The sequence below is a fragment of the Sparus aurata genome, chromosome 6 (genome assembly GCF_900880675.1).
Source record: "Sparus aurata chromosome 6, fSpaAur1.1, whole genome shotgun sequence".
In the NCBI taxonomy this organism is placed as follows: domain Eukaryota; kingdom Metazoa; phylum Chordata; class Actinopteri; order Spariformes; family Sparidae; genus Sparus; species Sparus aurata.
Window position 1 is genome coordinate 20376959 of NC_044192.1, and position 15636 is coordinate 20392594.

Genomic DNA, 15636 nt, shown 5'->3' on the forward strand with positions numbered 1-15636 from the left:
AATGTGGTGGTTGCAAAATGGTTTTGAATATGTCTCCGGACCTCGATTTGACCACAAATGCTCATCTACAGGTTGGCATTTTTATATATGAACTATCTGTCAGTGTGCAATTAATCAACCACAGCTGCAGCGTCTAAACCTGTCTTAATAAAAACAGGATCTTTGTTTTTGATTTTCTGCCTTGATGATTCATGCTGGCAGCAGACACAGGGTGTGGGCACTTGGATGGACTTACAGAGGGACGTAAACAGAGCAGAGGAGACGTGTTTGAATTATTGATCAGGAGATACTGTAGGGGTGTGACTGTGAGCCCATCTCCGCCCCGCTGTGCTGCTCACCTGGCAACGTAAAGCTGCTGTGGTGGAGACGCCCCACAGGGATACACTGAATACTGAAAAGGTATCAGTGACGTAGACCTGAACACATTTGTACCATAATGTACTGTTAGATAAGTATAAAGCAGATCTCAGTTTCATTGTGATACCGTCTGAGCGTCTCTGTTTAATACAGCTCTGTTTGCTGATGCAATGTTTGACCACCGTGGCTGCTTCAAGACACACACATAGTTTATTGTCGCAAGCAAGTTGCTGAATTAATAACGAGGCAGACAGCACTGTAACAGAAAGGCTTTATTTTCCAGCCGGCTGGCCAGCTGTTTATCATCAGGACGCATCAGTAAGAACACAACAGCAAATTGTCCTGGGAGGAGAGCAGCTATAATTTTCCATTTTGTAGCTTCTGAAACAGATTGGCTTTGAGATGTGCGCCGAGGTTTAATACCACTTCATAATACTTAGAGTTGTCACTGATGGCTTTAAGTTAAAAGACAATTTGTCTATCTTACAGATTAGTAAATCATCATAAAGAATATCTAAAATCACCTTTTGGAATGCACACAAGTTGAAGAAACCGCCATTAAAAAAGCTTTGTGCTCGAGAGGTTTCTGGTTTAGCAACAAGCAGTCGATGCTGCTGTTATAAATGTCAGTCAGTCTTTAACTTGGATGCTCTGCAGCTTTCTTCTGGGAGGTCAACAGTTTACAGGAGGAACTGTAAGCAACAAACATCTAAACCAGCTAAAGTTGCCAGGTTGTGTTTGCCGACAACCTGGCAACCCTAGCATTTCTATTTAAAGGGTAACTTTAAAGGGTGTTGTGGAGTACTACTGCATATGTGGAACAAAAGAACGGAAAACCTTTTGTGGCTCCAGAGAAGGCTGCATGTAATCTGATAAATTTCACATAGTGATGTCTCTCAGTGGATAAATTGCATTGTGTGTAATTAAGATGCCAGGTTATGAAAAGGAAGAATAATATGGGAATGTGTGAAACTAAAAAGACGATATCTCTGTCCATAATGAATCCATCAGTTTCCCCTTAAAGTGTTACAGAATGTTATTACTAAACTATAAAGCAATTATTAACCATATCTAAACATGAAATCACAGTTTAAAATTTGCCGTTATTTTTGGCCTCCTTGTAAACTGTAACTGAAAGTTTAATCATTCACTCTCTAAATGAAGTTCTTTGTCTCTTCGGCTCCAAATAATCTCTGTAAATTAAAAAATGTTCACTGCCATTATCAACAACTTTTACGTCTCATCCAGCATGTCTTGAATTTACTTTGCCTGAATAGACCCCAACAACAGTAATAAGACAAAGAAACTTGCCTTCAGCAGACTGAATAGAGTGATTAACAGTCAGAGAGTAAATAAAAGGCCTGTGTGTGAGTGGTGCTGGATGAAGATGTGGGTTGTGTGTCAGTGTTACAGTAGAGCTGTGGTACGCAGCGGAAGTCTTGCACACTGCTGACTTAGTGGCCCTGACACAAATTCCAGCTCACGCATGGCAGAGTGTGCAGTCTCGCCTGAGCTGCTGCAGCCTCCCATCCGGAGGATCCAGACAAACGGCACATGCGAGCCGGACTGCAAGCCGAGGAGGAGGAGGAAGGAGGAAGGAGGAAGGAGGATGAAGGTCCAACAGGGACACAGTCTCATTGTCTATGGACGTCTGGCACACTCCTGTACTGGTCTAACCCTTCAGATTGATCACTGTTTGCTCTCTGTCTCTACTCTACGGACCCATCGCAACCAACTAATTATTTTGTCACTGATTATCTGTTGATTGACTTCTCTGTTAATAAATTGTTTTGCCTATAAAAACTCAGTAAATGGTCTTCAGATGTCCATAAGCCAGTGATATTCAGTTAAACTCCTCATCTGTCTGTTTAGTGTGAAAAAGCTGGAGGTAATCATCATGAGCCACCATGGTCTGCAGAAACCGCAATAATTTTGTTTGCAGCTTTGGAGTCTGAATGCATAAACACTTCCAACTCAGTGTCCCGCTGAATATAAATGCAGCACAAACTGCAAACAAATCCCCAGAGGGAGGACGGGAGTCATGCTGGGTGTGACACAGAGGAGAGAGAAACTGCAGATGCAGTCAAAGAGAGAAACTCTGTCCTCTAATACACTTTGTTGAAAATGTCTTAATTTATTTATCATCCACTCCTGTGTGTTTGAAGCAGTGCAGCTGTGTATTTTAGCAGGATAATGTTACACCTCTGTAACAACACAAATAGCAGTGTGGATTCCCTGCGGTGGAAACCACAGCGAAGACTGTGGTGATGCTTCTTGTCACAAACTATATAAATCATAATTTCTCTCTGTGTCCAGGCGAACGCTGCGAGCTGTCGTCCCGCTCGGGCCGCTGTGCTCCAGGAGTCTGCAAGAATGGCGGCTCCTGTGTCAACCTGCTGGTTGGGGGCTTCAAGTGCGAGTGTCCACCCGGCGGCTACGAGAAGCCCTACTGCGAGATGACCACGCGCAACTTCCCCCCGCACTCCTTCCTGACCTTCAAGGGCCTCCGCCAGCGCTTTCACTTCACCCTCTCTCTCACGTAAGCACCTCCGCCTCCCCTGCACCAAGCTGCAGCTCACCTGAACCGCCTGTTATCTGTTATTCACTCTTCATCCTCCCCCACACCATACTCCAGCTAAAGTGCCCCCTCTACCTCACATTTATGTAACATAATGGCGTTTAATAGCAGCAATGGGCTCACTGAACAACAGCCATCTTCTGTAGAGCCATGATGATATCAGATTATAGCTCTTGTGCTATAAATACAGAACCACTGCTCCAACATAGTGTGCATCAGAGGCATGTATACTGTACTGAAGTGCAGCTGTTGCATTAAAGCTGGACAGAAAGTGAGCACAAGGTGCTGCGTTTTGGAAGACTTGCATAACATGAAGATGTTAATCCCGCAGCCAAGAGTGAGTCTGATCTTATTACAGTCAGTGTCACTGGTCACTTTGAGCTGTGAGTCAGCGCCTGGCCTATTTCTGCACAGTCTTACTCCCCAAGGTGAAGCCTGACAGAGGCCGCCTTTGGATGACTGTGCAGTCATTATGTATGTCTGCAAATTTGTTATTGTAGTTTGGGAGACCTAGTTATTCTTTAATAACTAGGTCTCCAGTTAACGGGAGCTGCAGGCGAGTTATCGGTGTAGTTTTTTTTTGTTTGTTTTTTTTTTACAGATTTTGTTACCATCAGATGGAGCCTGGCGAACTGTTTCCTCCAATTATACAGTCTTTATGCTAAGCTAAGCTAACCAGCTGAAGCATCATGTGCAGACATGTGAGTGGTATTAATCTCCTTGGCTAACTTTGGCAAAAGTGAGAAAGCTCATACTTTCACTTTAACTACCACACGGGGGGACTCGTCTAAATAGGGACAATATGATTTCATATCACTTTAGCAGGAAAACATTAGCAGACTGAGAACACACTCAGTTCAGACTATTTTTGGACAGAACTTTATTACATGAACCAAAATTAGCATTTTGTGAAAAATAGCAAAGATTTGAGCCCAAGGTTCCTTCTTCTTCCTACATAGCACAAATAGAAGAAGGGCAAAAAACTGCAAACGCCTCATGTAGAATTTATAACATTAGTTTTAAAAGTAAAGAGTTTAAGTTCAGTTTTGCTTTTTGCAAGGTCTCATTTCTGCTTTTATTTCACCTTGTGGCAGTGCCCTGTAATATAATCATGGTTCTGGTCATTATGAATGTAATAGTGAAGGTGTTTCCACATAGATGAGCATTTTTCTATTTTTTCATTGAACTTGTTTCAGGATCGTTGTGACGCAGGTGTAGCAGTTTTGAAGCTGAGGCGCTTAATGTGTGTAGTTGATCATTTGGAGTTGGTTTGCGGAGGGGGAGGTGTTTTACAAACGAGCAGATGAGCTGTGAACACTGAACACATGCAAAGACAGCAGGACCTCCAATCAGCATGAATTCACCCTGTGATGAAATGTAATCAACGATAAAAGCAGCCCGTTCTGTTTGATATCTGTCACAACAAGTGACAACAAGTATCACCTCTCGGATGGTATCACAGGGAATGTGTTCTGCCATTTTGCTTTACTCATTGTGAAACATGTCACCTTAGACGTGTTTGGCAGGGGCTGACCCCTCACAATGGCTGCCGCATGGAAATAATATCCTCCCCCCTTGTGAGCTTTATGGACTCGGTCCTTCTTTAGCCGAGGTTCAGATGACATTCTTTTTTGATGGAACTGCTCAAACCAGTTTTGAAAGTGGTCTAAGTTTCACTGGCAGGTCACAGAAGCTGTGAAGTAGCTGCTGTGTAAAAAGTGCCGATGCTGAGAGCTTGAGGCAGGTGAGGTCAACAAGTGACTTTGTTACCTGAGCCTGCATGGATCAGGTTCACTCAGGGAGACCTTCTGTTATGATGAACGGCTCAGGATGTGGATCTTGTTCACTCAGAGTGATGGCTAATTTTAGGTCTCATTTGTCACAGCTCTGCCTGTTGAGCTCTGAAGTTAAGGCTGAGATTTCACTAAAAAGTACAGAGAGTTATTGGATCAGCACAAACCACATTTAATAGTTGTGCTGTCTATAATTTTCTGTCATGGTTCAACTCATATAAGACCATGTGTTCAAAAAGACTTACCATACTAGCCTTACTGTGAGGTTTTTCAGGTATTTGGATATAAACCAAATTATTGAACAAATTAAATGTAATGGCGTGATGACGGCACTAGAAGAAAAGTTAAAGGGTCTACAAAGTTATTACAATTACACTTGTTGGGAACATGAATATCTATGCCAAATTTGATGACAATCTTCGACATTTAAACCCAAGACAAGTTTCCATCCAAATGTTGCATTAATTTCAAACAGTGTGAATATTAGGAATTGGGCATATCAAAATAAACAGTTTAATCTGAAACCATATAATGTGTGTTTGAGATGTTTCAGTTGGCACTGATGTGGTGAATAGACCGATTGATACTAACATCCCTCTAAAGCTAAAGTTATATTATTAAAGTATTAGAGCATCACACCTTCATCCCTTCCAGCAGATCTTATGAAATATAATCTGACATGGATTTTTTCTATCATTTTTTTCACACATGTAGGCTGGAAAATACCACTGATGGTCTCTTTTTTTTTCCTCCTCACTGCACACATCTTGTGCATTGCAGCATGTTAGCATAGCGTGACATGGTTCCCTACATAAGGGCAGACTGGTTGTTATTTTTACTGATGGGTGCCTAATGTGACACGCAGTGATGCCAGCTGAATCAGTATTTATCTCCGCCTGATTACTCTCATAGTTCAGAGGGCTCAGGGGGGCAATGAGGGGAAGCCTTTTAAATCGATCCATCACAGACTTGAAGCCTAATGAGGAGGATTAATAGACTCTGGATCGTGATTGTAGGTGGCGTTCTGTATTTTTTTCTGGATATGTTGAAGCCTGCTCTGTCTGCCCTCTGTCTCTGCTGTCGTTATCATAGCTGAAGCATCAGCATCCTCTTTCCTCTGAGGTCATGATTATCGTTTTTCTCAGTAAGCAGGTCAGCGGTGCCGTGCCCTCTGGCTCCTCTCCATCTCAAGAATACTGCACGAACAGCATCATTTACAGGATACCCTCAAACCATGATCCCTGAAAGCGGGGGGTGGGCTGCTCATGGTGTCTGAGAGCATGTAGATATTTGGATGCTTGAATGATATCCTTCCACTTTAAAAGATCAAGACAGCAGCTCTGTCTGGTTTTTCAAACGGAGAAAACATCACTAACTTTGTGGTTTTCAGGGCCTCCTTTTCAAACAATAATTCATTAATCCTTTTAATGAACAATGAATACAGATGCCAATAAGTTACACAGGCCTTACAGCTGGCAGATGTGCACAGGAGACTCATTGTTTGGTCCCCTGTGGGAGGGATAATGAATAAATCTGCTAGTTAGTCCTGGATTTTCTTCTTTTTTTTATTGTAACATACTTTCACACATCACGCCGACCCATTTCCACAGAATCAGATTTACGACCGCAGACCACAGCTGACAGGTAAAGCGTGATATTTTTAAACCATGTGCTCCACCACAGGCTTTGATCCCAGTGCGAGGCACCGTCGGCCGTCTGGTCTCAGAGTTTCAATCACGTGTGTGCAGATATATCGAAATGTGCTTGAATACGCTGGGCGATCTGGTTTCAGACGTCTGAATTTGAAGCTGCGCTTGCAGCACTGGCGGCTGTCTGTGTTCTCCTCCATGAGAAAATATATATTGAAACTGTCTTGTTGTTAGTCTGAACTGTCTTCCTGTGTTTCCTACTTGCAGTAATGCGTTTCCCCCACCCTGCTACTTTGACATTGCCCTAGTTTTCTTTCTCCGTGTTGTAGTGTGTCGTTTAATGTGCCTCTGATATCTATTCATGGCACGCAGATTCTGTATTCCTTCACGTATTCTCCCTCTGACTCTGCCTTGTGTTCATGATTAACCTCATTATCTGTTCAGTGATCTTTGTGAAACCTCTGCATCTCATCTTCACCACAGTAAGCTACACGTCACACCGTGTTAGTGTGTGAGACACGAGCACTTCAGTGTGAAGGGAAGCAAGGTGAATGTGAGGGGATGGTAAAGATGTATTTAAATAGGTCAAACCCGACCACTGCCCTCTTTCTTTTCTCTCTCTTCTTTTATTTGTTAATGTGGAGTGCAGGCATGGCCGACTGCACGTGCGCTTTTACAGCACACATCGGGAATCATGTCATTTGGTGTCTTTATATGTGTATAGGCTGTTGTTAAAGTATATTTTGTTAGTCAGGTAAAGTAAGGACATCAGGTTACAAATGTACGGTTCCTTTTTAAGACCTAAATATATAATAAGGCCCTGCTTCATCATTATTGATGAATAAGTCACCCAGTGCAACACTGTGTCTCACTGATGTTTTTTCAATCATTTCTGGACAACATCTAAGGTGAACATGAGGCTTTAACTCCAAGGAAAAATAATCTAGCCCCAACCTTTGATTCATATGTATGAGATAAATACATGAACAAAACAGTGAAAGGACTGTTGCGTGTCAGATGTAATCAAATTAAATTGTTGTCTGCTTTCTACAGGTTTGCTACTAAAGAGCCAAACGGTTTGTTACTCTACAACGGGCGCTTCAATGAGAAACACGACTTCATTGCCATGGAAATCATCAATGAGCAGATACAGCTCACCTTCTCTGCAGGTAGAACACCTGTTGGTTTACCTATTTATCATGATTTACTGAAAAGATGCATTTTTTTTTTGTTTCATGGTGTTTTTGTCTTAAGTGTGTTGCATTTAGTCACCTCTGACTGTTTTCCAGGTGAGACCAAAACAACAGTTTCACCGTACATCCCCGGAGGAGTCAGCGACGGCCAGTGGCACGCGGTCGAGGTGCACTACTACAACAAGGTATGATCCTTAATAAATGAACAGAAACTCCTCAAATGCCATTTACCTACAGATGCTGGATCATGGTTATTTTTGAAGTCTTGTAGAGTTCATATTTTTTCTATTTCTTTCTTGACACCTTTCATGAACATGAAGGAATCTAAATTATGTTTTAACTGTTGTCATTAAGTGTCTTTTGCTCAATTAACCCTGACCTTACCCCATCAGAAATGACATAAATTGACTGCATGATTCTTAATGACACTTAATAATAACGGTAATTAACATTAATCAAGACCCCTTCATGTTCACGACAGGTGACATGTCGATCTTATGCGAAGTCCTTAAAGTCCTCAAGTCCTAAATTAAGTGTTCCCACATAAGTAATAACAAATGAGAGCCCCTAATTTACTTCTGTTCGGACATACAATATATCTTGTTTAAAAAAAAGTTTGACATTTGGGGAAATACACTGACTTGTCTTCTGAAACTTCAGCCCCATATAAAATATTTCATAAGCCTTGAATTTGGGACTATTTAAACCAGCATTGAATATCTACAGTGTTGGTAGTAAATGCAATGAACGGTGTTGAACTTCTCTTCATTTTGCCTGCACCCAGAGCCTTTTTTGCCAGCGAAAACAGATGACATGTTTTGTGACAGATGATGCATTTACGGCTGTTGTATCAACTACAGATTGTTGTTCCAGATTTTGCATGCACGCATTGACACAAAGAGTGTAGTTAGATCGAGACAGCCGTTCCTCAGTCTCTTTCTCATTTTGATTGAGGGGCATCGCTCAGACTTGTCATACTCTGATCAAACTGTAAAACAAGACAGTGTTCACTGTCTATTTCTTGTCTAAAATGTTTTCAACAAAGTGTACTGTTTACATGTGATACAATATTGTTTACACCACTCATCAGTGTGAGCGTTTATTATCTCCAGTGTGAAGTGTTGCATTGTTGCATTTTCTCTGGATATGTTGCCCCAATTTCAAAAATATTTGTGTCTTTCTGCGGCACAAACAGCCAAATTTGATGCAAGTGCCGACTTTTGAGATAACAGCTAGCATGACTCTGTCCAAAGACATCAAAATCCAACCACCAGCAACACTAAAATTACAAATTAGCACATTATTTGTTTAAACTGACAAGTGTAAAAACAACACATTGTGGGTTTACAGAGGGTTTTGCTTTTGTTTCCACCTTTTTCTAGTCTCAAACTAAGCTGACCGGCTGCTGGCTGTAGCTTCATATTTTCTGTACAGTCATGAGAGTGGTTTCAATCTGCAAAAGAGGGTATTTCCCGAAATGTCAAACTGTTTTTTTTTTTAATTGGACTGTGCATGTTAAACCACTACTATGTTATCATTTGGTTTTCCGTCTTTAATTACCAAACATTAGCTGACATACCTTTGGTTAAGTCTGTCAGCTACTGCTCCCCTCATCAGGGGTGGCAGCACAATACCAGACATAGTTACAGAAAATAATCAGAGTGAAATCAGGTCAGAGGTTTGATCCGCTGCAGACAACAGTGTACTTTTATTGCCATACAGACTGCAGTGATGACTGGAAGCTCACATGCTTTCTCGACAAAAAGCTTCATCTTCAGGACGTCCATAACTGTAGTGGGTGTTAACCAGAGATCAGACAGGAAACCCTGAGCTGTGCAAGTTTGTCGTTCTGCCTCTTTAGTGCTGCTGCGCTGTCAGACTAAAGAATCGCTGCTGACAGGCTGATGATCTGGAAAAGAGCCAACGTGCCAACCAGACACTGATGGAGGGAGAGACTCAGACAAGAGAGGGGAGGGAGGGGAGGGTGAATGAATGAAAGCTAGAGTGTAGGGAGGCAGTGTTACTCCAGACATGTTCAGACTGGACTAAATATGTTTTGATTAATACATTTCTCCATAAGAACATCACAACAACTCAATCAGCGGAGGAATGTATGGAGCTGTTGTCTCTCACTACTTTCCCAGCCAGGACCAACAACACAGGATGTCACATTTTGGTCTATTGAGGAAGTCACTTTGCATCATAAAGATGTTGCCAGGCAACACCCCTGCTGCTCAGATTTTCTATTCAGTGTCTATGATAACGTGTCCGTGTCAGATTTTAGCCAGAAGAAGTGATGAAGGGGGGGAATCTTGTCGACTTTGGACGAAAACTAGTTGGGTTTTTTTTGCCATGAACACATTATTGGCTCATTAATCACTTACAAAACCCTAAAATCAAATGACATCAAGGTTTTTTATTGGTTTCCTGACTCGATCGTTTTACATCTGCATGTTTGCCACGTGTGAAGATGTGTTAAGGTTTGCAGGTGCAGAAACAAATAATTTTATTGCATCACAAATTGGACACACATCTTTCTGTTGTTGAAAATAAATCAGGAAAATCTATATCAGACTATCATGTGAGGATAATTACGATTTTACCGATTTACAATTGTCTCGATAATGGAAATGACTAACTTATCTCCCTGTTTTTATCGTGATCCTCCCATCCGTAATCAGGCGAGATATTCTATTTTATTTTTATTATGTCACAATGTCATTGTCTATGCAACTGTTGTATTTAGCTTTTATTTAGTTCACTTATTTTCTGATGATATTGATGTCATTATTAGTGGCTTTTACACTTTATATTATTACTTAATAGCTACATAAGAATAAAAAACAAAAACACTGACTTTTAAACAATTTCTGGCAGAAGGATTTCCTTCAGGATTAATACAGTCTTATCGTAGCTCAGAGTATCTTTGCTTATCTTGTTGTATGGCAACTTATCTTATCAAATCCTATCCTATCTTTCCTTTTCTTATCGTATTGTATTTTATTGTAACTTATCACATCTCAACATGTAGATGTTCATCATCTCTCTACCAGTTTGATAAACCAGCTTTATACTTCTATGACAACAGGTTCTGCTTTGTTGCACTGGACTGAAACACACGTTTCTGTGGAGCTGGATTTGGTGGCATATAAATGAATATAGCTGTGAACTAACTTTAGATAACTGAGACATGAAACAGTAACTTATAACATTAAAAACTCATAGTAACTTGATTGTTTCTTAACTGAGAGCAACAGAAATTGTTTATTTATGTCCATGAACAGTGCACTTATGAGGTTCATTATTTTGAATAAATGCCATACTTTTAGTATTAAGCATCAAGACAAGTTTCCGGGGTCCAGCCCCCAGCTCTGGCTGAACTAATCCTCCTCTCATGTTCCACATCCTGTGAGTCGCTGAGGTAGAAACATGGCTCCTCCCTCTGGAGGTATCCCATGGTGGCCCACTCTGACCCGTCCCTGTCCGCAGGGGGTGGGGCAGGGTGAGGCGGGGAGGGGGCATTTTAGATTGAAATGTGGCTTTCAGGATGGCGGGGGACTGTGGAGAATGGCAATGACCGCTGCCTTTGTGTTTGGCTCTGCTTCCTTTGGGACCATGGGCAGTGAATGATGCGGCCCCGGGGAAGGTGCCCCTCACTCTCTGTTCTCCAGTGAGGACAGAAAAGCGGAGCAGGAGAAGAGCGAAAGGAGGGTAAAGAAAAGCCCAGAGAAGTATTGACTCGGGCTTTGAACGGGGACGCTGCGCTTCAGGGCCGACCCCTCTTGTTGCTATGGTTTTTCCAGTCAATCTTAGATCCCATATTTGTGTTGCTTGCTGCCATGCTCCTCCTGCGCAACCCCTGTCAACCTCTGTGACAGGGAACTCATATTCCCATAATCCCCTGTAGCGGTGAGTGAGAGTAGTGTTTAATGTGGCCCTGGGTAAATATGTGCGTTCCAATCAGTGCTGACAGGACAGGGTTTTGTGCAGCAGAAAGACGTCCTGACAGAGAGTCATTATTGGAGAGTCAACAGCCGTGACTGATGACAGCAGAGGTCAGTGAAAGGAGCGTCCAATCTGGAGCGTTGCCTGTTTCGGAGCTTTCACAGCGACAGGAAAACCGTGGAAAAAAGCATGTCGAATGATTTCACCTTTGGCAGTTCACACTGCATGTTTACTTGTTTCATCATCAACAAATTTGTAACGAATTGAAGCATCAACTGAGAAGTAAAAGCGACTATTAGTGTCTGTTTCCATCTACTTAACATTTCAGTGTTGAGCAGTGAGTGGTGAGACTTCCTGTGGGAACAGAGCTTGATAACAGAGCCTGTTGTAGAGGAAGAAATCATTCACCTGAACTGCAGACTGGACTGAGGAGGAATGTGGCTAACATAGCCGACATTTTAAGATGCCGATGGCCACACACCACTTTTTTTTTGTTCTGTTTTTATTCTAAGTTTAACAGGTTTGTGCTTTCTTTTAAGTGGGGCTGCACAATTGATTGAAGACACAATATTATAAATCACAGAAGCTGTTATTTTAAGGTAGAAAAGTAACATAATGTTGTTTTAAGTGACCTCTTTACGACCATCAACAGGTTTAGATATCATTTAATTTGTCAGATTCTTTGGTTTATCAGGGTTTACCTCTCTGCACAATTAATGACATTCCCTTCATCTTTAGCTTCATCTTTTAGCATTAAATTATAAATGTTTGTGTTCCAACACACTAAACATACATGGTGAGCATGGGAAACATTATACCTGCTGTTAGCATAGCATTTTGACTTTAGCATTAAGCTCAAAGCACTGATGTGTCCATATGCATGGTAAATGGTAAATGGACTTGGCATTTTATTGCTGTTTTCTGGTCACTCAAAGCGCTTCACAATACATTTACCCACTCACGTGCACGTTTATACAACGTATATGCAGGCGTTGACCTGCTCATCAGCAGTGATACACTTGCTTAGCAGACTGTCCAATCAGATTTCTACAGTCATCAGATATTCTCACAAACATTCACACACAGCAAGTAGTATATAGTATTGTTTACCAGCGTGTCTTTTGACTGTGTTTTGTTACCCTCTTTTTTCTATAGATTACATGTTCTTGTGCTGCTTTTATCTTTTGGTGAGATAAAGCTTCATTCTATCCTTCTATTCTACATCACACATTTTCAGGGCTCAACATTAGTGCTAAAATATGCAAGTGCCAGGTAGATTTGCTTCACTCACCAGCCAGAAAAACAATGATAATCTAGTGAGTGGCTGCCAAAATTTGAACATTCACTCTGCATTTTGGATAGCAGACAAAAAAGTAAATTTTGCAGCCTGCACATATTTCTGACATTTCTGTTTGCCCCAGAATGTTCAAGTGACTTAGGTCAGGTGTTGTGATAACATGCAGCAAGACGGTTATTATTGGTCTCATCTCATTCACATCACTAACACTCAGCACACACTGTGATCACAAGACACAAAGTGAGCACAGGAATGTAACTAACTGCAGCCTCTCCGTTACAGAGTCATATTATTAAAGGCTCATGGAGATTTAATCTAATCTACTCTATGAGAAAACCATGTGAGGGAAATTTAATTGCAGCTGTGCCTTGGGCTTGAATCATATTTGTCATGACTGTATTGCTTGATGAAGTGTGTTTTGTCTTAATGGATTTCCTGTGATAGAGCTGCTAAATACATTGCACCAGCCAATGAAATGGACACCGTATCTGTAGCTGGGTGTTGTTTTTCTGAGCTTTTAAATGAGGGATCAGACAGCGCAGACAAGGCTGCATATCAGCGGAGCAGTCAGGAAATTTTCATTCCTGAGGCTCACGAGGATCTATTTTAGTTTAACCTCACAGAGAGCAGAACAGCCAGACAATACAGCGCTTAATGTCCGCCATCGACACATCAGCAATGAGCCAACGCTTCATATCATCTTTGCTCATGTAGACCAGCTAATTCCTGCCTAAATCCTGTCTGACCAGCTGACAGCTCAGCGGCCGGTCCTTGCCTGAGTGAGGCTGGTCACCGCTCGCGACACCAGCTTGAACCTACTCTCAGGGGTTAAAATGAGCTCTACGTGACCTCAGAGAAACTGGCCGATTTGAAAAGAGGTCACAACCTTTTATTGACAGGATCATCATTCTCTCTCCCGCAGACCCCTCCTCCTTTTGTTGCTCCCTGCATTGATTTCTCAGACAATGAAGAAGATCCTTTGTGGACAGGGACGATGTCCTGCAGAGAGAGAGCTCCTCTCCTCCTGTGTGTGTGTGTGTGTGTGTGTGTGTGTGTGTGCGCGTGCGCGCGTGCGCACATTTGCCAGCCGTTGCCTTCAGCTCTAGCTGTTATGATATGAATTATTAAAATACTCGACAACAGAGAACCAAAGATGAACGGGGCCTGAACTGAGTGAGATGCAAAAGATCATCTATGTGGTTGTTTTTGGGGGTTTTTTCACTTTTAAAGCTCCAGTTTTTAATCTGCCTCATGAAAGTTACATACAGCTTAGCACTGGCTGAGAGTCCCACGAGTTTCTGTACAATTCACTAGAAAACAACCTATTTCTGAGTCCTATTAATAAATCCTGGGTGACCAAAATACTTCAGCACCTTAAAAATAGCAGCATGATACGTCTGTTTCTTCTTCTCTTTCCTTTTTTTCTCCCACTGCTTGGTTATCTTTATGCTGACAAACCTTTTTTTAGGAGTTGTCAAATTAATATAGTACTATAGGAGGAAAACAACTTGTCTTATCTGTCATCTTAATCGAGCTATTTGAATACTTTTGCTGCATTGCACCGAACTTATAAAAAGCCTCTTGCGTACAGATAAAAAATAAAACTGATAATATTCTGAATTCTCTCAATTACAAAAGCACTAAAAACATAGATTGCATGGTTAAATTCTCTGTTGGATGAAATTAAAAAAAACCTAACCAAGGAGCCACAAACTTTTCTCCAGATTCTCCAGTGCACACAAAGACTTTGCTGAGGCATTGTGCATTCCTAATCCTCATTGTTTTGTCCGAAGCCTCCCCAGAAACATGAGCTCCATAATTTATCTTTCTATTCATGAGTTTGTCTCTCCCTCCACAGCCGATCTTAAACCAGGCTGGACTGCCACAGGGCCCCTCGGACCAGAAGGTCGTCGTGGTGACGGTGGACAACTGCGACACCTCCGTGGCCCTCCGGTTCGGTCACGTGATCGGAAACTACACCTGCTCTGCTCAGGGCAGCCAGTCAGGGTCCAAAAAGTAAGTGTGCATCAACAGAATTCTCTCATGAAGATGCGGAAGAAAAATCTTATTTTTGCTGCAGGAATTTTGTAAATAGCCTTTTACTCCTTGCCTCACATCCCTTTATTACTCCTGTATTGACTGCAGTAATTTACTTGATTACTTTCTTGACAGCTGGCTTATTAAGAGAGAGAGTAAACTTGTTTTGAAATAAAGTTCAACATCTCCAGGGTGTTAGCTAAGCTTCGCTGTTTTCCTTTATCGGGATGTTTATCTTTTTTTTTTCTGTTTTCACCCCCCGGGGGGAGAAGAAACACTGCCAAACTCTGTCTGTGATGAATTTTTCATGCATTCCTCCTATTAATGTTGATGATGTAAAGGAAACGCAAAAACCCCGGATGTGTAAATGTTCATGGGTTCTGTGTTTTGTAGATCACTGGACCTGACCGGCCCGCTGCTCCTCGGAGGAGTCCCCAAACTCCCAGAGGACTTCCCCGTACGCAATCGGCAGTTCGTGGGCTGCATGAAGAACCTGCGTATCGACAACCAGCACATCGACATGGCCAGCTTCATCGCTAACAACGGCACTCTGCCAGGTACAATTTGACCTGCCGTTTGGCATCCACAGCTTATCCTTTACTTAATCTCTTAAACCTGTCACTGTTCTGCAGTCAAACAGTGTTTTATTGTTCGAGCAGCCAAGTGAGAGAGACTGGCAGAGGAAAAGAAAATAACAATGAGTATAATGAGCACAGCAGGGAAGTGGAGTCAGTGGGAAATGATCGTTGTACCTGCTATGAATACTTTATTACCCTCTAAAGCTTTG

General features: G+C 41.9%; 1 protein-coding gene across 4 annotated transcripts in view; it reads left to right on the top strand.

Moving 5' to 3' along the window:
* Nucleotides 1-15636, top strand: part of celsr2 (cadherin, EGF LAG seven-pass G-type receptor 2) — a 67750-nt gene that overhangs the window by 33154 nt on the left and 18960 nt on the right. For all 4 annotated transcript variants that reach the window (XM_030419333.1, XM_030419334.1, XM_030419336.1 and 1 more), the window contains exons 4-8: nucleotides 2674-2896; nucleotides 7431-7546; nucleotides 7667-7755; nucleotides 14671-14828; nucleotides 15243-15406. In XM_030419333.1, coding sequence (XP_030275193.1) covers nucleotides 2674-2896; nucleotides 7431-7546; nucleotides 7667-7755; nucleotides 14671-14828; nucleotides 15243-15406 — 750 coding nt within the window. The remainder of the gene's footprint in view (nucleotides 1-2673; nucleotides 2897-7430; nucleotides 7547-7666; nucleotides 7756-14670; nucleotides 14829-15242; nucleotides 15407-15636) is intronic.